General features: G+C 35.6%; 1 protein-coding gene across 4 annotated transcripts in view; it reads left to right on the top strand.

Annotated features, from left to right (window-relative positions):
- Positions 1-24,422, top strand: part of Acox3 (Acyl-CoA oxidase 3) — a 71,166-nt gene that overhangs the window by 21,351 nt on the left and 25,393 nt on the right. For all 4 annotated transcript variants that reach the window (XM_089103429.1, XM_089103431.1, XM_089103432.1 and 1 more), the window contains 3 exons: positions 7,929-8,076; positions 13,795-13,969; positions 15,595-15,874. In XM_089103429.1, the coding sequence (XP_088959555.1) occupies positions 7,929-8,076; positions 13,795-13,969; positions 15,595-15,874 (603 nt within the window). The remainder of the gene's footprint in view (positions 1-7,928; positions 8,077-13,794; positions 13,970-15,594; positions 15,875-24,422) is intronic.

The following is a 24,422-nucleotide window of genomic DNA, read 5'->3' on the forward strand; positions in this document are numbered from 1 at the left end:
GACATATGAGCCCAGGAAATCTTGTTCTGTAAATACGCCTGGGTTGTAAGGCCAAATGCCTGATCTAGCAAACCCACTCTGGATGTTGGAAGGGGTAAATGCGAGTGGAAAGGCTAAACCAACTAGTCCAACAATACTGTAGATCGAGATGGTTTTTCCCGGATTGCTCAACATCCAATTATCCATTGCCCTGTTATACTGGGCCTTGAATGAGAAATAGACACTGACATCCAGGGGTTGTAGCCTTTGGCTGCAGTGTGGGGGAATAGCCAGTAGGACTACGCCATGCTTCTTGCGAATTCCAGTGCATTTACCGAGATATGGGATTCGTGATTGTCTAGCATGAGCAGCTTTTTCTGCTCAGTTGTAGCATGCAAATGTTTGGCGAAATGTTGCAAGTAGTTGCAAAACAGTTCTTGGGATACCCATCCAGTTGGGTTTGCTCCTCCTGCTAATCTAGCAGGGCTTCCATTCAGCATATGTGGCTGAACTTTCTTTCTGGGAAAGATCAAGTACAGAGGCACGAAATTTCCAGCTGCAGCAACTGTTCTAATCACTGTGAATAGAGTTCCTCTTTCTGCTGAAGTAACTTTACCTACTATTTTTCTTTGTTTCTCGGCAAGGACCTTTGGGGTCTTGTTAACTGTTGTAATACCTGTTTCATCCCTGTTGTAAATATCAGCTGCATCAATGCAGTTTTTTTCCAAGCACAGTGTGCAGGTTGGTAAAAAACTGCATCACATTGTGAGGATTGAAGTTGGTTTCTCTACTGAATCTGGTTGCTTCTTGTTTCCTCAGTGAAAATGTAGAATTCCGAGATTTGAAACCATACATCCAATCTTTACCTGCTTTTGCGTGGTCAACCCATGCCTGAGGCATTTTTTTCTTATTTGCTAATACAAATTGATACGCCAGTTTCCTGGCCTCCATTTCAGTAAGCCTATAACACATGTTCGAAGCAGTGATTAAGTAAGTAACCAAAGCAACTTCTTCATTGGGAGCAAACACGGTGACAAATCCATGCTTTCTGGCGAGACTGGCTGAGACCTTCTGGTCATCACTGAAATTCTTGTATTCGTTGTACCGCAGCTGAAGCGTTGCTCTGGGAATGCCAAACATACTTCCAGCCTTTCGGACTCTGAGACCTTCACAAACCTTATTTAAAGCTAGTCTAGTATTCTCTTCAGATTCAGCCTGCTGTTCCGCTGCAACCTGTCTGTACTGTTCTATCTGGCCCCTTGGGACTCTTGGCCTTTCGAGACTTCTTTAAATCCATAGGAAAAATCCTATGGTACATAGTGAGCCACTGATCCAGTATGCGCCGCTTCTGAGTGGCTCAGTATGTACCACAGGCCATCTGTTCTTTAAAAGTGAAACTACCTGAAGCTGGTTGTAAGAATAGGTAAAAGACGGCACTGCTTATGCTCTCTGATAAATAAGGATTCAAACAAGGTAAAAAACAACCTTCTAGGATAAACCGTAGCACAAAAGTGCATACAAGAAATATTTTTCCCATGGTACAACAAAAATGTTAAATAGATCTCGTGGAAAACGAAGATAGAAACATACCTTCAAAAGTGGACAAAAAAGTCGGCCATCCTGTAAACTATGTCACATGGCTTGGGTGTCCTTTTTCAACTCAGTAGATGGCAGTTAAGCTTAGTGGCTCACTATGTACCTATGCTCAGTATGTACCACTTACCCTATATGATTGGGTTCACCCCCTAGTCAATACCTCTTTAAGCCAAAGATTTATAGTACTTTCATAAGAGCTATTTATTCTAATTAACGGCCTTTGTGATTAAGGGGTCATTTTTAAAGAATTGGAACAAAATTCGAACTTTAGCTTAAAGAGTAAGGTATTGACTAGAGGGCGAACCCCCTAATATACCTATTAAAAATCTATGAATATAGAAGTTCGTTACGTAAGTTAATTGGTAAGTTACGTATATTTATTACTAATAAAAACGTTCGTAAATAAAATTAAACAAGTTTCGAGAAAGCCATTTATCCAAATAAAAGTAAAATTAATATACAAATTTTGTTTTAATTATTAATGTTCGGTGAGTCAAAATCAAAACCTGCAGTAATTCAAAAACGCTCAAAGATTAAATATAAAAAAAAAACAAGTTTTTTTAACTGAAAGTAGGAACGACGTTAAAACTTAAAACGAACAGAAATTATTCCGTATATGAAAGGGGCTGTCCCCTCCTCAACGCCTCGCTCTTTACGCTAAAGTTTGACTTTCTCACAACTCTTTTTTTTTAAACAATAAAAAACTTTAGCGTAAAGAGCGAGGTATTGAGGAGGGGACAGCCCCTTTCATATACTAATAATTTCTGTTCGTTTTAAGTTTTAACGTCGTTCCTTACTTTCAGTTAAAAAAAACTTGTTTTTTTTTATTTAATCTCAAATAAACGTTAAGAAAAGCCATTCTGTGGGTCTGAATATCGCAATTACGCAGTTCTGTTTGCCAACAACGTTTATATTTGTTTGGTCTATGCAATATCAGTAATATAACAAATATGTATTCTAGGTATCGCAAAGCTAATTGTACCTGCCTTGTAGATACTTAACTTAAACTTTTCCGCATACAGACCAATGGTCCGTGTTTAGTATCATTTTCCTGATGCTCCCCATTCAGCCGCGAGTGTTAAACGGAGTTGGAATCACCCAGTGCTTCCCCTGTTTTTTTTTTTCACTGGATTTCTCCAGGCATTTATTCGGAGGTCGGTCCACCCCAATGAGTCCATCTATCGCTTCCATCTATTTTAATTTTCTCGTTAGTTGGAGGTTTTATCAATTCTTCCACTTGTTTTTGAATCCTTTCTCGCTTACAGAAATAGTTGCAAATAATAGATTTTGAGATCAAAATTGCTCTATAATATTGTTCTGTTTTGCAAGAACTGCTTCTTAACAGTAAAAAAGCAATCAAGAGCATAATTTTTAATTTTTCTGCTCTCCTACAAATTCTATATTGTTTAACATACTAGTTTTTGAATTACCGCACCGGGTTTGTGTACACCACGTGGTAAGTGGTTCCAGTACCACTTACCTTTTAAACGGTAAATTTTACTGTCTGAAGTTATTATTATTATTTTTTTTGGCTCTGCCCAGTTAAAATTGTTAAGGAAAAAATAAAGTTTTATGATCCAAAAATCCCCCCCCCCACTCTCAAAGGTTATGTTTTTGGGAGAAGTCTTAGGACTGATTGGAATTTTATTGAGTAATTAGTAGATTTTCGTGATCTTTTGACTTTCGGCAATAATTAGCAGTGAGCATGTCGATCTGTTTTGCTTGCTGTAAAAAGCGCCTAAATTTCAATTAATTATGCAACAATTAACCAGTAAACAGGTAAAATATTTGAAATATATCTGTAAAATGAGGAGCGACATCTGAGAGGTCCATTAATAATATATTTTATGCTTCCAAGAAATTGTAGACCCCGAGAACTGAAGAGAGATTAGTGTGAACCCAGTGTAGTGTAAACCCAGGCATTTTTTCTTTATAAAAATAAAGGTTATATGAACTCTATCAATTTCCAATACTTTCCCATGGCTTATTTTATTTCTCTCTGACATTATATCAATTTGGTACCGAATGTGACACTAAATGCCATATAATCACAGGCAACCCAATGGCGCTACCTAAGTAGAGAATGATGTTGGCACATTGTATTATTATTATTTTTTTTTTTTTTTTACACCAGGGCACTTCGTATCGAAGGAGTTCACGTAGAAACTTCAAAAACGGCTCATTCGATTGTAAATTGGAAGGGCTAGTGCCCTTTTTAGTAGTCGAAAGTGATTGGAGGGCAACTAGCCCCCCCCCCCTCCCATGCCGACCGTTTCCCCAAACAAATTCAGTCAACATTTTGAGATTGCCATTTTCTTCAACATAGTTGAAAGATCCGGAAATTATGTCTTTGAGGATGACATCCCCCACTCCCCCCGAGCCCTCAGGGCAAGGATTGTAAGTTATGCCCGGGAATATAAGGTTTTTATAGAAGGTGTTGTCGTAGAAACTTCAAAAGGGCTCATTCGACTCGAAATTGAGAGGGTTAGTGCACTTTTTAATAGTCGAAAGTGATTGGAGGGCAACTAACCCCCCTCCCACGCCCACCATTTCCCCAAACATATCCAATCAAAATTTTGAGATAGCCATTTTGTTAAACGTAGTTGAAAGGTTCGGAAATAATATCTTTGACGATGTTAAGCCCCCTCCCTCCCCACAGTCCTCAAGGAAAAAGGTTGTAATTTTTCGCCATGGGGGCATATAAGGTTTTTATAGAAAATGTTGTCGTTGAAACTTCAAAAGGGCTCATTGATTGGAAATTGAGCGGACTAGTGCCCTTATTAATAATCGAAGGTGATTAGAGGGCGAATGCCCCTACCCCCCTCCTCCCCACGCCCATCATTTCCCCAAACACTTCCCATCCACATTTTGATATAGCCATTTTGTTTAAAGCGGTTGAAATTTCTCGAAATTATGTCTTTGAGGATGTCATCACCCCACAGCCCTCAGGATAAGGGTTATAAGTTATGCCCGTCGGGCTTGTAAGGTTTTTGTAGAAAGTGTTGTCGTAGACACTTCAAAAAAGGCTCATTCGATTGGAAATTTAAAGGGCACATAACTTCTGGACTTCATAACTTCTGGACCTTTCAACTGCGTTGAACAAAATGGTTATTTAAAATTTTGATTGAATGTGTTCGGGGAGATGGTGGGCTTGATAAGGTGGTTAGTTGCCCTTCAATCACTTTCGACTATTAAAAAGGGCACTAGCCCTTTCAATTTCCAATCGAAATTTTCTACAACAACGCTTTCTATAAAAAACTTATACGCCCCCATTGCATAACTTACAACCCTTATCCTGAGGGCTGTGGGGGGGGGTGTCATCCTCAAAGACCTAATTTCCAGAACTTTCAACAACGTTGAAAAAATGGCTATCTCAAAATTTTGACCGGATGTCTTTGGGGAAATAATGGGCGTGAGAGGGGGGTTATTTGCCCTCCAATTACTTTCTACTATAAGAAAGGGCACTAGCTCTTTCAATGTCCTATCGAATGAGCCCTTTTTGAAGTTTTTACGACAACCCTTTCTATAAAAACCTTATATGACCCCAGGGCATAACTTAAAACCCTTGCCCTGAGGGCTGTGGGGGGTGTCATCCGAAAATACCTAATTTCCAGAATTTTCAACTACGTTGAACAAAATGGCTATTTCAAAATTTTGATTTGATGTGTTTGGGGAGATGGTTGGCGTCAGAGGGGGGTTAATTGCTCTCCAATCACTTTCGACTATTAAAAAGGGCACTAGACCTTTCAATTTCCAATCAAATGAGCCCTTTTTAAGTTTCTATGACAACACTTTCTTTATAAACCTCATATGTCCCCCGGGCATAACTTACAATCCTTGCCTTGATGGCTCTGAGGGGGGTTATAATCCTCAAAGACCTAATTTCTAAAACTTTTATCTACATTGAACACAATGTCTATCTTAAAATTTTGATTGGATGTGTTTTTAGAAATGGTGGGCGTGAGAGGGAGGTTACTACTACTACTACTAACAACTCACCGCAGCACCAAGCGCCTCAAGCCAACACAGCTACGCACGCTCCTCCTCTACCCCAATTTATTCAAAGCCTCCCTTTTTACACCCATCCACGAAGTTCCCATTTCCATTAAATCTTTTTTTATGACATCCTCCCACCCCAGAAGAGGACAACCTACTCCCCGTTTAGCCCTAGACGGTTGGCCGAAAAGAACAATCTTCAGCAATGTGTCATACTTCATCCGCACAACGTGCCCTAGTCATCTCAATCTTTCTTTCATTATAACCTTAGAGAGAGGTCTTGAGCCATATTTTTCGTATAGCCTATTGTTTGAAATATGGTCAGTCAGCCGGGTACCCAGAACAATCCTTGAATAAGATTCTCTTGAATAAGAAAACCAAAAAGTCTTTTGTATAACTTAATTAATACTTGTCTGTAATAATTTGATGTTTAAAAAATCATACAGAAGACTATATCATTCTCCATGTTTAAAAGAAACACAATATTTTTAATTAATTTCATTCTTATGTTCACGGCCTCCCCCAGGCCATTCACCGTTTCCCCAGGTGGCGATAGGGGAACGCCCTACAGATATGTAGGGTACCTCCATAGGAGGCACGGACCAAGGGGGACCTTGTCCCTGGGGGTCCATAATAGAAACTGGGGCACCCTCGCCCGGGGTCATAAAAACAGGCGGAGGAGGAAGAAGGCCCCTCAAATGTAAAACTCAAAAGGGCCCACTGGTTTGTCCACAAGTCCCATGAGTTAAAAACCTTCTCCCAGTAATGGGTTAAATTGCATGGTGATGCAGAGCACTATCTTAGAAGGATCCTCTACATGTGGACAACTGCGGCAGAGTGTAAGATCCGGATATATGGACAAGAGCCTCTGCAAAAGGCTGCATTGGCCCTTCCGGGATACCTACAAGACTGGGGACCTTGCGGTCAACTCTATTCCCACCTGAGGAGTGGCGCCCCCCGAGGAAATTATAGCCTAGTAAACGACACAGCATTCGCACGGGATTCTGACTAATGGACAACTCTGCTGAGAGGGAGGTTAGTTGCCCTCCAATAACTTTTGACTATTAAAAAGGGCACTAGCCATTTAAATTCCAAGTTGAATGAGCTCTTTTTGAAGTTTCTACGACAATGCTTTCTATAAAAACCTTATATGACCCCAGGGCATAACATACAACCCTTGCCCTGAGGGTTGTGGGGGGCTGTCATCCTCTAATACCTACTTTCCAGAACTTTCAACTACGTTGAACAAAATTTCTATCTCAAAATTTAGTTTGGGTGTGTTTGGGGAAATGGTGGCCGTGAGAGGGGGTTAGTTGCACTCCAATCCCTTTTGACTATAAAAAAGGGCAACAGCACTATCAATGTCCAATTGAAGGAGCATCTTTTCAAAATTCTGGGACAGCGCGACCTATAAAAAAAAAACCATATATGCCCCCAGCGTTAAGCTCATCGCCTATCGTCTGAGAAACCTGAGAGGGATTGACACTCTCGAAAACCCAGTGGGTAGATTTTCAAACTACGCTAAGCAAAATGACTATCTCGAAACTTGATTGGATGTGTTTGGGGAAATGGTGGGCGTTGAAGGAGTGTTAGTTGTCTTCCAATCACTTTTGGCTATTAAAAAGGGCACTAGCTCTTCCAATTTTCAATCGAGTGAGCCGTTTTCGAAGTTTCTACGACAACTCCTTCGAGACGAAGTGCCCTAGTCTAAAAGAACAAAAAAAGATAATAATAATAATACATTGTGCCAACATCGTTCTTTTCTGAGGCGCGCTGCCTATGATTTTTGTTCGTTTTAGATTTCATTTATTTATTGATGCTTATTTGTGGTAGTTGTATGCTTGGTAGATTATTTGGTTCTTTTTTTGTTCATTTTTGGTTTAATGGAGTTCTTTACTTTAAAAAAAAAATAACTTATTTTGTGGAAAAAGTTTTTTTTAAGTAATATCATATAATACATAATATTTATTTATGCTGGTTCACTTGTCGAGTTCTTTCGCTGCCGGGTGAGGGATTTTGTTTAGCTAATATTGTTCTGTATAATTTGGCATTTGGACATCAAATACATTATTTACTTACTATTATTAGCATTACATTCATTTATTTATTTTTTGAATCTTTGAATAATTAAATCTTCTTTGACTATCAGGGAGTCAAAGAACCTCATTTCTTACCGACCATTTTCCATTTGTGTATTTTAGTCGGAAATTTTCAAACGCTGTAGATCGTTCGAATTCCGTAGTGGTGTTGAGATCGAATTCCGTAGTGTTTGGGCAAAGGTGAAATCGATAATTTATTACTCCTTTGCATTCCCATAAATCTATGCATACACGAGTATAGATTCTTCAATATTCTAGGCAACTGGATGTTTTGCTCTTACTGAAATTGGCCACGGGACTAATACAAAAGCAATGAGAACTACTGCCATTTACGATAAAGCTACCAAAGAATTTGTCCTGAATAGTCCAGACTTTGAAGCTGCCAAATGCTGGGCGGGAAATCTGGGTAAATTTTACTGTAATCTTTTCTTCAATATAGTTTTGTAACAAAGACTTGGCGTATTGTTTCTCAGAGCTAACATAAACTCCATTCACATTGTCTGCATTAAAGCCGCGTTCTTTAACGCTAGCAAGTAAAAGTTCAAATAGCTATAAGACCTTTTATTAGACAATGAAAAACAGATAAAAAAAATTCTGGATACCTCGACCACATACATTAGTAATCATCAACAGCAGATAAACTAAAGCATTATAATTAAAACAAACTATATTTATACAGAATAAAATAATTACTTCCGGGTCACAGATATATTTTTTTATCTGTTTTTCACTGGTCTAATAAAAGGACTTATCCCTATTTGAACTTTTAATTGTTCGTCATTGAAAGGCAGTGTGGTCTTCGAAGAAATCCTTTAGTGCTTATTGAAGTTCGTTGCAGTAATCTGTTAAGCTTAAATTGAAAGCCAATCTGACAAAGATCTGAGAGTCAAATTTTATTTAAAGCAATATTATAAGAATACTATAGCAATATCTTAGCAATACTATCTGTTTAAGGACTAATTGGACCTTATTACTGGACCTAATAAGGAAATAATACTATAAGGAAAGATAAATTGGAAAACTCGAGGTCTTGAAATGTTCTTGAGACACCAACACGACAACAAATATATATATATATATATATATATATATATATATATATATATATATATATATATATATATATATATATATATATATATATATATATATATATATATATATATATATATATATATATATATATATATATATATATATATATATATATATATATATATATATATATATATATATATATATATATATATATATATATATATATATATATATATATATACATATATATATATATATATATATATATATATATATATATATATATATATATATATATATATATATATATATATATATATATATATATATATATATATATATATATATATATATATAATATATATAAAAAAAAAAAAAAAAAAAAAAAATATATATATATATATATATATATATATATATATATATATATATATATATATATATATATATATATATATATATATATATATATATATATATATATATATATATATATATATATATATATATATATATATATATATATATATATATATATATATATATATATATAAAAATATATATTACCATTGGTGCATTGACTGCCTTTCCCATTGAATTATTTTCCGCGTGTCTCTTTCCTAGGTACATTGTAAAAAAAAAAAAAAAAAACTTGGAATTTAACTGAAGCGTTTGTCCAGAAAAAAGTTTCTTGAAAATGGAAAAAAAATGTATGTTATCCAAACTGCACGAATCGTTGCGCTCTCAAAATATATTTTATCTATCCTTATCATGTTTAGCAATTTGAAAGTTTAAGCTTAACTTCCCCAAATGTAAAATTACCTGTGTAAACTGATAAATACGCTATTCAAAAAAGGAGACCCAGCGGATCACAGTAATTATCGACCGATTTCTTTAGTACCTAGTCTTAGCAAAATATTAGAAAAAATACTAGATTCTAGATTAGTTCATTGGTTAGAAAAATATAGGATTTTGAAGGAGGAGCAGGCAGGGTTTCGAGATGGATATAATGCTATTGATAGGGTTTTAGTCTTACAGGTGCTTGTAGAGAAGTATGCAAAGGGGAAGAATAGGTGTTACGTTGCATTTTTAGATCTAGAAAAGGCATTCGACAATATTGATTGGATTCTCCTGTGCTTAGAACTATTAAAGGTAGGATTACCAAGACTTTTCGTTAGGATATTAGCTGAAATGTACAGAAAGACATTTGGTATAGTTAAAGTTTTATATTGTTGATCATTTTAAAAAGGTAAGGGCCCCACGGTGTCACTAGGGAACCTGGCATTATCTCTGTTGCTTTTTGCTGATGATGCGGTGTTGATAGGCAAGTCACCAGAGGAGCTCCAAATCTTATTGAGTATGTTAGAAGAATATTTAGATAGAAAGAAACTAGTGTTGAATATGAAAAAGACTGAGATTGTGGTTTTAAGAGGAATCCATGTAAATAATGATGATCAAAAAGTAGAATTTTATTATAAAGGTGAAAAAGTAAAAGAGAGCGAAAATTTTAAATATTTGGGAGTAACACTTTCAGCAAAAGGAGGATGGAAAGAGCATGTAAAAGAGATGATTAAAAGAGGGAAAGCAGCCTTTCAGCTGCCATTTTACGTAATTCAAGGCTTTTAAGTATAAAAGATCTAAAAATACATAAATATGTCTTTAATTCTAAAGTTTTACCTATTATGCATTACGGAGCTGAACTCTGAATTGGAATCAATTCAGCTGCAACACTTTAAAAGATTAATTAGTCTTCACGTAACGACCCACAATAAGGCAATAAAAGGTGACCTAGGAATATTTTTCCTGAGAATGAGTAGATTAGCACAGATGATCCGCTATTGGCTAAAAGTTGTAAGTCTGCCAGAAGATAGGTTAGCAAAAGGAGCTTATCTGGAGATGCTATGGTCGAAACGTAAAAGATCGTGGCCGTATCAAATAAAAAATGTTTTAGATGGAGTAGGATTATCAGTAGGATAAACAAGCCGTTTTTGGCTAAGATTATAGAAAGAATAAAAGACCAGGAAGTCCAAATGTGGACCCAAGCAGTTAAAACATCTGAGACATTGAAGTTTTATTCCCAAGTAAAGGAGATATTTGGATTTGAATATTATTTTAAACTAGGTTTACGGGGGGAGACATTAAGGACTTGGTTTCGGATCCGAGCGAATTGCCTGCCACTAAAACATAGAAAAAGAGTATTTGAAAGAAAAAGGATGGCCCCAGGTGCAGATGTGGATTACTCTTGCCCCAGATGTAACATAGGTATTGATGATATGACCCATATTCTCGCCGAGTGCCAGCAACTTTCTCTTTTAAGGGGAAAGTATTTGAGGGTGTTAACTTGGAGTTCCCGGGGATCCTGCAAACGACTATAAAAAGGACAATCAGGCAGTTATATAACTATGTAAATAAAGCGCTGACAGCAATGAGTGAAATTTGATATTTATGTTATTTTTCTTGTGGAGTGTATTTAAGAATACTGTGCTGTATGGCCTGTTTTTTTGGCTTATAATAAATTATTATTATTATTATAAAGGGGAGGGGTTGGTTGACCCCCTCTCCCTCATTGGGTTAGAGGGAGGCCACCCATCAAATCTTATTAGACAGCAGGTATTTTAGTTATTAGAAATACAAGAAATAAAATGTATTAACTAATAGATCCTGAATTAAATGCTTTTAAATTTAAAACTCCCATGGAAGTGGGCTATCTTTCACTAAAAATCTTCATAGGCCTTAACGTTGATTCATTCTGTTTTCTCTTTTACTTTTGTAAGCATCATTTAGGTATGGTAAGATAATAAGATTATATGCGTGCTATTTACTAAAAAAAAAAGTGGAAAAACATTATAATTTTTGGCAATAAACAGAAAAAATATTAACTTTTTTAACAGATTTAATTATAGTATGTAGGCTGTCCAATAATGTTTTTGAGACCACAATAGATCAACGCGCCGTATTATTCCCCTGCATACTGGTAGACTTTTTATTTATGAATAAACCGGATGGCTTTATCGTGTTTTTAGGTCTTTTCGTGTTTTGGCCCAATCTGGACCAAAATTATCGGCCTATTGGATAATTTGGCCCAAAATAGCTGTTTATCGAGGTATATTGTCGAGGTATAACTGTATAACTGTCGCTAATTATTTTATTAGGGATATTAATTGATTTTCCTTCTAATTTTTCAGTAGAATATTCTATAGAACAAAATGTCCTAAAATACTATCAGTTAATGATCCATAGAAGAGACTTAGACAAAGAGCTCTAAGGAATTGTTAAAAAAATTAGAAAGTTAAGATACCCCATGAGAAACATTAAATTATATTGCTTCTAATTGTCTTTGAGATTGTTTCTAATTGTTTTTGAGACCACAATAGATCAACGCGCCGCATTACTCCCCTGCATACTGGTAGGATTTTTATTTATAAAAAAAACCGGATGGCTTTATCGCGTTTTTAAGTCTTTTCGTGTTTTGGCCCAATCTGGACCAAAATTATCGGCCTATTGGATAATTTGGCCCAAAATAGCTGCTTATCGAGGTATAATTTTGTTTCTATTTAAATTGAACGCAATCATACATGAAAAAGTGTGCCTCTTAAAATTTAGAGGGTGTGAAATATTGAGGAGTGATTCCTAAAAGCCTCAAAATTATAAATCTTGATCATAACGGTCTGTCCTCGCCTGACGAAATTGTCCTACATGTAGAAGTCGGAACCACTTTTTAGCCAAGAAATTCAAATCACAAAATTCAATTGTTTATTCAAATAGTGCAAGTAGAATTTATTTTTAAATTTGTGTATTTTAGCGTTACTCAAGGGACTGTTATGGAAGAGAAAACCAAAAAAATGCCAAGAGACATAGCTAAAAACCAACTAAGGAAGGAAAAGCAAAATAGTCAAGCTTACATTAATACCAAGTCTGCAAAGAAACTCACACACTCCATTCTATGAATGAATAAGTAAACAGACTCAGCCTAAGATTTAACGTTAAGAAACTCCAAATATAGGTAAACCCACTCCAGGGAAGCCAAGAGGAGGATGGGAATCAAAATAAAGTAAATTTTGAGAAAATTCTGAGTTAAATAATGCTGTGGACGACTAGTACAGTAGAGAAAATACTAAAAAGTGACAAGAAGAAGACCTGCTTAGAGATCGGTTAAAATGGTGTAATTTACTTAAGCTCTTTCGCTGTTGATTCTTTTTGCTTTAACGTACATTTTTATTGATTTTTAGGTTTAGTATTTTTTGAGGTAATGCTAGATGGTGCTGGTTTCTTTCATTCTCTGTACAAACTTACGTTTTATTTTCTCGGTTTTTCATGCTCTTTCTTTAAGCATATAATATCAGATTTACTGTCAACTTAATGATAACCACAATCAAACTATAAGACATAGGTGCGGGCAGAATGAAACTATAAGACAAGGATACGGGCAGATGTATGATCTATGCACCCTCATGTGTCAACGTCCTCTCTCAATGTTCTGACACCTGACATGCTTGTCGGGGGGCCTCAGATACGTTCATCTCAAACTCACTTTGATGCAAACCCCTCCCTGGATGCAAAAAAATATCATGGCTGCCAGACCAAATCCCGACTTGACCCCAATCAAGCCGAGTTAGAAAGTGAGTCGATTGATGGTTTTCGTCTTCATGGCCGTCACTGGGATTTCTGTTAGCTTGAAATCATCTTTCATAGGGCCTTAACCTGTTAATTCGACTATCCGATACCTTATAGTGCGAGTTAGAGCTGCAAATCAACTTGTGTCCTAAATCAAGTACAAGGCAGTAAATACGCACAAATTAATTATTTTAAAGGGCCAAAAATCAGTAAGCTGACATTATTTGCGGGGCCCTACAATTCATTATTATTTAATTATTATTAATTATTAATTAATTATTGAATAATCAACAAATTAGATATTTTAGCCAAAAATCAGTAAGCTGACATTATTTGTGGGGTCGTACGATTAATTATTGTTTAATTATTATTAATTAATTAACAACAAATTAGTTATTTTAAAGGGCCAAAAATTCGTAAGCTGATATTATTTGCGAGGTGCCACAAGGTGGTTATGCTTCTCTAATTCCAGGTAAAACGGCTACACATGTTGTTGTCTATGCTCAGCTATATACACCGGATGGAAAGTGCCATGGTTTGCATGCTTTTATTGTACAAATCCGTGATAAGTTCACTTTAAAGACGTTACCAAATGTTATTATTGGAGACATGGGAGAAAAACTAGGACTCAATGGAGTAGATAATGGGTAAATTTTAAAAATATATCTGTATATTTTATCAGTGCAATTTAGGATAACTTGGGATATACTAGTATAACAGTGGCTGGATATGTAAGATGAAAGAGATGTGAAGACTAGGCCACGTTTTTTGGCGGTTCACGTCGGACCAAATAAAAACAGATCGTCGACGAATATGATGCGGAGAGGTAATAAAGAAGGATTAAAAGTAAATTGGAAGGGCAAAGCTAGGAGTAGATGGGAATGGAGAGGAACGTGCACGGCTGTCTTGGCCTCAGAAGGTTCGGGGCTGCACTTAGTTGTAGCGGTAGTAGTAACAATAGTAGTATAATGATGGGGTATCTGAGTTTAGAAGGAGGTGTGTTACAGAGGTAGACGGATTTTAATTACTGTCTTAGATGGAGCCTTGGAAGATAATGGACCGGTACTATTACGAAGATTTCTATTCGTACCAAAAATGTTATAGCCGTTTGTTACTGATAAAATAGCAAGTTGTTATTGGGGCTACTGGGGTCTTATGGTGCGCTTGGGTGAAGTTTGATTCCCTAACGATGCATGATGTTGCGTCACTCTTGGTATCAGCATCGTCGGACGACAAAAATTAGCGGTATGCCGATGTCTAGAGAAGGATGCATTCCTATTCATGTCGTTAATGGAGGATCTTTTACCTGCAGCAATGGAGAGTTCATCGTAGAAAGGTGCTGTTGTTGTCTCATGCGCCAGCTTGAGTGGGAAGACCTAAGTAAGTAATGATGTTGCAAAGGTATGACTTGATAACGGGTATGTTTTGAAATTTCGTTTAAGGTTGTTCCTACATTTCACCAAGGAAAGTTTAGTTAATATGGCAAGTGATGTCGGGAGATACAACTTAGACTGATCGTTTTTTGTAGCTTTTAGTTTTAGCTCGAAACATTTGGTCAATTCATATTAAAAGCAAAACATTTGTGAATCCTTCAACACTTGAAAATTGAAAGGTAGTTTATAGTTTCTTTTCAATTTTGTGTTTACACCGGTGAATTTTATCACTTACGATACTTAGCGAGCGTGGTAAGCTATAGTTGACTATAGTAAGTAGTTTGAAGCGAAAAGAGTTAGAGAAATGGATTGAAATGCTTGCAACTATAGCTCCTGGTAGAAATAGCAAAAAGGTGGAGGAGGTCCCAGAACCTTTGGTAAATTCAGACAAAGTTGTAAGAGAGTCTTCTCGTCTTTAAAAGTGGTTATGGGGCTTCAACAATCCCCCAAATTTGTGGGTTTTTCCCAAAAGAAAACTTGTGTCTCAGAAACGTCTTCAAAGACTAACGGTAACAAAAATGAATGATTTGTATCTCGTGTTAACGTTCGTATTTACGAACGGTAACCCGAAACCTAGAAGTTCAAATTTTTTATGTTTGGGTCAAAATTTATGTGCTAATTTAGTTTTGCTGATTAATTGCACTCGCCAATTTAATTAGCAGATTGCGCAAAAACATTGCGGTTAAAATTTTTCATGTGTAGGAGCAAAATGGCCTGTATAGGCTGATAATATGCTTGTTTCAGCATTTCTATTGCTTCACTTTCATTCTGTACGATAAGTATTATTTTTATATTATCCCGTTATTTTTGCTTATGCAGTAATAATGAGTAAATTACAGGTTTATGATGTTTAAGAATTATCGAGTTCCAAGGGAGTGCTTGTTAAATCGTACCGGTGATGTTGATGAGGCTGGAAATTATGTTTCACCGTTCAAGGACCCCCGAAAACGTCTTGGAGCTTCGCTGGGAAACTTATCTTCAGGACGTGTAGGAATTGTTGCCATATGTATAGCTAACATGCAGAAGGCTCTGGCTATATCCGTTCGCTATTCAGGAGTTAGAAGGCAGTTTGGACCGGAAGGTGGCGAAGAACTACCAGTTATTGAATACCAACTTCAAGTATGTCATTATTTCAAAAAATTGATAAGCCTTAGTTCCTCTGAACGCTATCCCCTGACGCATGTAAATAAAAAAAAGGAAAAAAAAATGTTTTTGGCAGACAAAAAGGCAATAAAGAAATATTTAACGGGGTTATAAGGAAAATGCCTTTAATTCTACGATCAAGGAATTTCATTTTTGCTTCGTTAGATAATCACTAATTACTGTTTGGAGGACTTTTGTTTGAGATGGTGTGAAAAAAATAATATGGCTATATCTCCTGATAGCTGGACCGCATCCAAGGGCAGGGGTTGTGAATAACATATTTTTTTTTACTTTTACTATTTTTAGTAAAAATTAGAAAAAGTCGTAGCAAAAATAATTAATGATCTATTTGTAATGAATTTTCATACGTTTTGTAGATGTTATAAGAAACCGTTAATATTGTTTTTGGCTGTTGGCGCGGATAGAGTGGCATTACCTAGCTCAGTCTTTCATAAAATGAGTACTAACTTAGCCGAATGGGGTCGCTAGATCGCCATATTATGAGATCCGTTACTCTGTACACTAAAAATAAACATCCAATTGTTGTTTCTTTTAAGATGTAAGCAATCAAAAACATAAAACAATGAAACGAGGAAAAGTTTTTCAGCAAATGAAAAGCAGAAAGTAATGTAAATTATCCTGCTCAGACGTCTACTCAGCTGTCCTGAATGCAAAGAGAAGAAAAAAAAAAACTTTGAAAGAGCTAATATTTGCATCATTTTCTGGTTTTGCTACCTGGAAACTTCACCTTGTTTAATTGCTCTGCTTTCTTTTATTCCGTCATGTTTATTCAGTGTGGTCTTAGAACACATTTGAGCCACAGCTCGTTTGACACAACGAGAAAGAAAAAAAATCGGGAAGAAAAATGAGCAAACACAAGAAGAATTACCATATCAGTACCATGATAATAACCCTTCCAACCACTATTATTAAGAAAACCCAAGAAAAGCTGTCAAACAGCTGACTTAAACTAATTTATGATATTTCTCTGTTTAATTTCACTCATATGAATGAGCTGTTCTAATAACGAAATTAAATAAAAAAAAAGTTTTTCCTAACAAAAGTAAACAGCAAAAATATGGCTTCAGCAGAGTAAAAAAAAATTGACATTATAATGAATAATCAACTAAAAGTTAAAAGAAACAAATGAATAAAAATGAAACCAATAATTGACTTATAAGTTATAGAAATTTAAACTAATATTCAACTCAAACTCAAAACAAACAGAAATTATTAAATGATTGAACGAGCAAGTTGTCTGTGTTGTACCCCAATTATAATTTTTTATAACAGTTATTGTAAGAGTTAAAAGTTAAAACAGTATAAGAGATAAAACAGATAAAAGAAACGGATATTAGACATAATAAAAAATAAAACCAATAAAGAACTCAGAATGTACCCAAAATAAAATCGACATTCTGATCAAACTCAAAACGAACAGAAGTTGCTAGATATATGAAGTGGGAAATTTTCCCCCTCCAATCATAGCGCGATTGTTACGCGCGCTTTACTGAAAGCAATATATATTTTAAGCAATTAGTCTTTTATTATTATAACATTGAAAAATAAGTAGAGTAGCGAAAGTTGTCGACTTTCCTGCGATTACATTTTCTAATATCAATCTAGTTTCATCAGACTGATATGCACTAAAGTTCCATTAATATTTCTTCATTCCCAACATATTTCTTTAAAATGCATAAAACAACCAAATCGATTCGTTATTGCAAAACTTCACTGCAAAGAGTACAATGGATTTCCTCAAAAAATTAAACTATTCATTTTCTAAAGGTAATTTAGGCCCCATTGCTCTAAAAGAAATAAAACTAGAAGAAGAATATTGACATAAAACTGTTTCATTTAACTTGAAAATGTTCTTTGATGTTATTCTTCTTGATTTTCATTTGCTATCCTTCTAAAAGTTTCTTGATTGCTATTGGAATTTTAGTTTTTAATTATTATATTTTTAATTAAAAAGTAAATATAAAATGAATTTAGTTTTTATTTGTTACAACATTAACCACAACTTAACAAAGAAAAACGACGTTCCAGGACGAATCAATTCTTACAAAAAAAAAAAAAAAAAAAAAAAAGGTGCTTTCTTTCGCTTCTCTTTGGTTTTACAAAATCTAGGGGCTTACAAAAAAAAATCTTAACAAAATGCATAAACATTAGTTTATTTGCATTTTTGTAGCTTTTTACGAGTAGAATTTAACCTTCGGGTGATGGGGCGGGGCGGGGGGCAATGAGCTCGAGCCAGGTAACCACTTTACTCTGGATACGGCCTTGAGTTTTTATTTGACAAAAATTCCATTTTTTATTTCTCTCTCGGTTTGAAATCACTTAAACTATATATTGCTTTCAGTAAAGCGCGTATAACAATCGCGCTATGATTGTATGAGTGCAAGGGGGGAAATTTCCCACTTCATAAGTAAGTAACACTGGGCTTATTTAAAAATATAAAGTATACATCATCGATTCCCTGAAGCATGCTTGTGCGGGAGAAAACCCTCCTAATAAATCAGTAAAAAAAAAAAAAAACAAGATAAAAAAAAAATCATAATTAGAGTTCAACTTACCTGACCCGAAAACCAACGAACCTTCAAACAACACCCAACAAAATTATAATATTTATAATCATATTCAGCTGCAACTAAACCCTCTTCAAAAACATAACTTAACTGGCAGAGAGGAGTGGCTTGCCGCTGTCCTACAATAGCCATGAAACCCTCTTCTTTTAAGTTATGGATCAGTTGAAAACAAAGAGACGAAACCGTGCTACCGCGTCCGGGGTAACCGACGGAAGGAAAGATATACCAGTGAATGATAATGTTACCGCGTACAGGGGAGCCGATGATCTGACGACTTCAGAGGAAGATATGCGAACTGGGCAGACGAGGACGATTCCCATTGAGGATGATAGCTCTCTACCAGGAGAAACCCCTATTCTGACACAGAAAGCCCCGTTCTACCTGGGAACTTTGAATGTGCGAACTTTGGCAAAGCCTTGGACGCACGCACTCATAGCCAGAAAGTTAGTCTCAGGGTACCTTATGATGAATCGGCTGCAAGCGAAAGTATAAAACCCTACCACCATCCAAGTGTATGCCCCCGATTCCTCAAGACCTCATAAAAAAGTTGACATCTTCTATCAACAACTTCTGTCTGTAACTGATGAAGTCCCAAAGAAAGATCTCCTCGTAGTAATGGGTAACTTCAATGCTATCGCCGGAGAAGCCACACAGCTTGGCAGTGACGTCTTAGGCAGATTCAGTCTTGGGAGGCAAAACGCACGTGGTGAGCATCTACTTGAGTTCTGCAGGGATAATGATCTCTTTGTTACGAACTCAATGTTCAAACATAGAAAGAGAAGAAAAGCAACTTGGATATCACCAGATGAGAGAAGACAAATCTGATCTATTATGTCCTCATCTCAGGACGGTGGAAACCATCTGTCACAAATACCACCGCCTTGCCTGGGGGAAACTTAGATTCAGATCTTGTCATTGAAATGAGCACATTGGATCAACTCAGACTCAAAACCCTTCCTGTAAAGAAAAATAAGATCCCAAGACTCCGCACCGATAGAACCCACCACACGCACCACTTTCCTGCAGTCACTAGAAAAAAGTCTTGGTCCTATACTTGAGTCACTCCCGTCGACTTTAACCCCTGACATCTTAGATGCCCTAGTTGAGAAACTGAACAAAGCACACATAAAGACAGATAAGTAAATCTTAGGCCACATACCTAAAACCGAGAAGCTCTGTATAAAATATGATATTCTAGATCTTTGTGACCAAACGCGACAGGTTTGCAAAAAGTAAGCCCGATAAAATAGAGACAGGTATAAGCGGATACAGCGGACTCTAAATAAAAAGATTTGAACAGCTCCCTCAGAGATTACATACGGGAGAAGTACGAGTCCTGCGAGAAGGATTTCAAATCAGGAAACAACCACAGAATGTACAAAACAGTCAAAGAACTCTCCCAGGAAATGTTCACAGTCACTGCAAGCATCTTGGGTAAACATGGTAAGCTCTTTAGCAACAGTAGTACTATCAAAGGCAGATTAAAACGCTCCTTTAAAGAACAGTTTAATCTGCGTCTTACTTAAACCTCTACTGTGCTGTCAGTATTTTTCTAGATAGAATCTTACCCAAGCCCCCCACATCAACTTAGTGAGGTAAAAAAGGCCATTCATAGTCTCAAGAACAATAAAGCCCCAAGCCCTGATGTTTTCCCTGCATAGCTGCTTAGATATTGGTGTCATCTTCTAGAGGACTTACTGCAAAAAGTGGTTGTTGCCGTGTGGCAAACAGGCCATTTCCCAAAAACATGGGTAAAGGTAGTCATTGTTCTGCTCAACAAGAAAGGCCCTAAAAACAACTTTGAGAATTACTGGCCCATAAGCCTTACAAGTCACCCAGCTAAAGTCATAACAAGGATCCTTCTAAACCGAATCAGAGTCATAACAGACCACTTCATCAGTGACTATTAGGCAGGTTTTTGCCCTGGACGGTCTACCACCGACCAGATCTTTGTAGTGAGGCAACTCGCAGAAAGGTACCTTGGATTTGGCAAAGAAATCTTCCAACCATTCATTGATTTTAAGCAGGACTTTGATCTAGTATGGCGAAATGGACTTTGGCATATACTAGTCCACTATGGCTTTCCTGAAAATATAGTCAACATAGCCTAAAATATGTACGACTGTGTTCAGACCCCAGAAGGCCAAACAGAAGAGTTCGCTACAACTTCGGGCGTGCTACAAGGTTGCATACTTTCACCGCAACTTTTCAAGCTATTCTTACATGCAATACTGTCCCTGCTTGAGAACAATGTAGGAGTGACCGTTAACGGTACAAACATCGATACCCTAGATTATGCTGACGACCTTGATAAGCTAGCATAAACAGAATCAAATCTACAAACCCAAGCTTCCAAACTTTAAACAGCCGCAAATAGCTTTGGTATGTTCATAAATTCAAAGAAGACCAAAGCGATGCGCACCACAAAAGACCCAAACCCATCCACTGTCCATTTCGTAGTAAGTGGCGAAGAAATCGAATCAGTGACCAAGTTCGTGTACCTAGGGAGCTTAATATCGTCAGACAACAACAGCTCCGACGACATAAAACGAAGACTTGCCCTAGGAAGTGCAAGCTTCAAGAGGCTACCCCCCCCCCTCTTTAAAAATAAACACTTATCTATGCAACTGAAACTTCGACTTTTCGACTCTCTAATCATACCTGCTGCCGTGTACGCCTGCGAAACGTGGACACTGAAAGTCGAAGATGAACGCAGAATTTCGGCTTTCGAGACAAAATGCCTCCGACGCATTGCCGGAATCACATACCGTGACAGAGTATTGAAAGAAGATCTTTGGAAGCAGCTGAAGCGGGAAACTACTATTCTCCAAAAAGTGCGCCTGCAGCAACTTAGGTGGCTGGGCCACATACAGCGAATGGAGAACTCGCGCCTGCCAAAAGTTACCTTCGAAGGAAGGGTCCAAGGTAGCCGCCCACCTAGAAGACCTAGGAAGAGATGGCGTGACAACTTCGGAGATGACCTCTTATGCCTTCTAAGACAAGCTGATGACCGGGCTTTGTGCAGGAAACTGATCCAGGAATGTGTGAAGGAGATGGCCCCAACGCGACCCTTGAGGACGTCCGGGACATAAGTAAGTAAGTAACTGGCACAGAATAATCCATCCAAAATATACACATCAAAACAATGGTTCTTTAACTACTTACGAAATTCCTGCAAACCCCCAGCATTCCTCAAATTCTCTGGCAAACTCTCCCAAACTAATGGAACAACATGGCGAATTGAAAGCCTAGACCTAGACGTAGCCATAGCTGGTCTTCGCACCAACTGAGAAGATCGTGTCAAATGATCGTGAATAGTAGACGCAAGACTAAACATTCCTGAAAAACATGATGGTAACTCCGAATCTAAATATTTAAACACAAACATAGCATTATAGAATACGCATATTCCTGCCAACGGTAGAATTTTATAATCGCGGTAAAGATACCTCACCGATACAGATAGGTCAATTTGATTACCATACAAAACTCTAATTGCCATATTTTGCGTTACACAGAGCGGATGGAGGTGAGTTACGAATGTTTTCGACCAAACCATACAACAGTAAATGAAATATGGATGAACCATAGAAAAATACAATATTCTCAGAATTTCACACGGAAAAAGATACCTTAAGTTTACGCATAATACCAATATTACGAGACAATTTGCTGCTATATATATCTGGTAATTATATCTAGTAATAGATATAAGTATTTTCTCTAGTAATTTTTGTTCGTTTTGAGTTTGATTAGAATATCAATTGTATTCAGGTTGCATTGTAAGTTCATTAATGGTTTTATTTTTTTCTTAAGTCTAAAATCCGTTTCTTTTAGCTGTTTTATCTCTTATACAGTTTTAACTCTTTTAAATCTTATAATAACTGTAAAAAAAAAAAAAAAAATATAATTGGGGTACAAGACAGACAACTTCCTTGTTCAATTATTTAGTAATTTCTGTTCGTTTTGAGTCTGAATTGAATATTAGTTTTATTTTTTGTAACTTATACGTTCATTATTGATTTCATTTTTATTAAGTTGTTTCTTGTAACTCTTAGTTGATTATTCTTTATAGTGTCATTTATTTTTTTTACTCTGCTGAAGACATATTTTCGCTCTTTACTTTTGTTAAGAAAATTAGTTTTTTTAATTTAATTTCTGTTCGTTTTTATTCATTTTTGTAAAAAAGGAAAAAAATAAGAAACAAAATCGTGTGAAATAAATTGAAACTTAAAGTATTTTAATTAGAGCTGATATTTAAATTAGCCATGAATTTTTGATTAGTAAAACAAAAGTAGTTTTTACAATTATAATGAACATATTTATTTCTGGATTTTTCTAATACGGCCATATCTAAATTTTTTCGGGGGTAGGGGAAGGCCCTACCGCCGAAACCTACCTTAGCGGGGACCTACCTTACCTTAGGGCTCCCGAAGGCCCTAATTGAATGAACAATTAATGTTGTCCTGTTTCTGAGGGACCAAATTAAAAAACTGAATTATAATTTCGCATTAATTCAACTAAAATCTTGAAGAATTTTTCCGCTATCTTCGTTAAATAAAAATAAGAGAAAAGCTAACCATCTCATTTTTGTATTTTTACGAATTGGCTTGCTTTGCCTACAGAAGTATAAAAAATTAAAAATATAAATAGCCGAAGTTGAAATTTCCCTAAAATCACCCAAATTATAAAAAACTACCTGTTAATCAGTTATAGACAGCGCCATTTCAAATTGAGCTGTATACGGAGAATACAAAATTAAGTTCTTTTCGTAACCTTGTTTTAATCGAGAGCAATTTGAATTTCTTTAAACAGTGTGCTGTTACAAAGAAATCTTTGTCGGATAAAGTTCAATTTTGATATTTTAGAAAACAGTCCGAAACTTTTTTTTGAGTTTTTTATCTCAGTTTATGTTTTACAACTGCCTAAGTATCCTTATAACAATGTGATCAAAAGAACTTAGAACTAATTATTAGTTTTCATAATTAGTTAGCAGGTTAGTTATTAATTGCATATATAGTTAGCAATTACTTTTAATTTTTTTTTCACAGACCTATCTTAGATTGTATTTATATGTGAATACATTTTCTAAGTATTTAAGGCAGTTATATGAAAATTCAATTTTTGGTTTGTTATTGAAATTTCAGGTGTGTAATGCAATATTTGAAAATAAATCGATTATTTGAAATAATCGTGAAAATAAATACGCGTAGCTTAATTATTTAAGCTGATTAAAAATAGCCTGTGTATTTAAGGTGGCCTTGTGCAGCCACCACTGCGCAGGGCCATACAAACTAAACAACCCTTATAAACCCTGCCAAACCAGTTTTCAAAAATATCTTTAATTCAGGGATGAAATCAACGAATTGCATAATAGTCTATAAGCTAATTAATCAATTCGGAGTAAATTATTACGCTAAATGGAAAAACTAGATTCCATCAATTTGACTTCATATATATATATATATATATATATATATATATATATATATATATATATATATATATATATATATATATATATATATATATATATATATATATATATATATATATATATATATATATATATATATATATATATATATATATATATATATATATATATATATATATATATATATATATATATATATATATGTATGGCTTTACAGTTTTTTACAAATATTAAAAATTCCTGCTCATAGCTTTTAATCAATCACATTAAATTTGTGAATTTTAAATATTTGGAATCAACATAAAAAGCAAATTCTTTTGTTGTATAAATTGTTATTATATTTCCTTCTTTTTAGAATTTTGGTTACAATTGGACGGAATTGCTCCTTTACAGTATACTACCACGAACTGTTTCATAATAGTCATTAGACGTATCAGTAAAAAAAAAATCTCTTTGCCTACTTTTTACAAAGAAATGTATATTTTGTTCCTTTTTTAAG

The sequence above is a fragment of the Artemia sp. Qi Xiang Cuo genome, chromosome 17 (assembly GCF_049724085.1).
Source record: "Artemia sp. Qi Xiang Cuo chromosome 17, ASM4972408v1, whole genome shotgun sequence".
NCBI classification, from domain to species: domain Eukaryota; kingdom Metazoa; phylum Arthropoda; class Branchiopoda; order Anostraca; family Artemiidae; genus Artemia; species Artemia sp. Qi Xiang Cuo.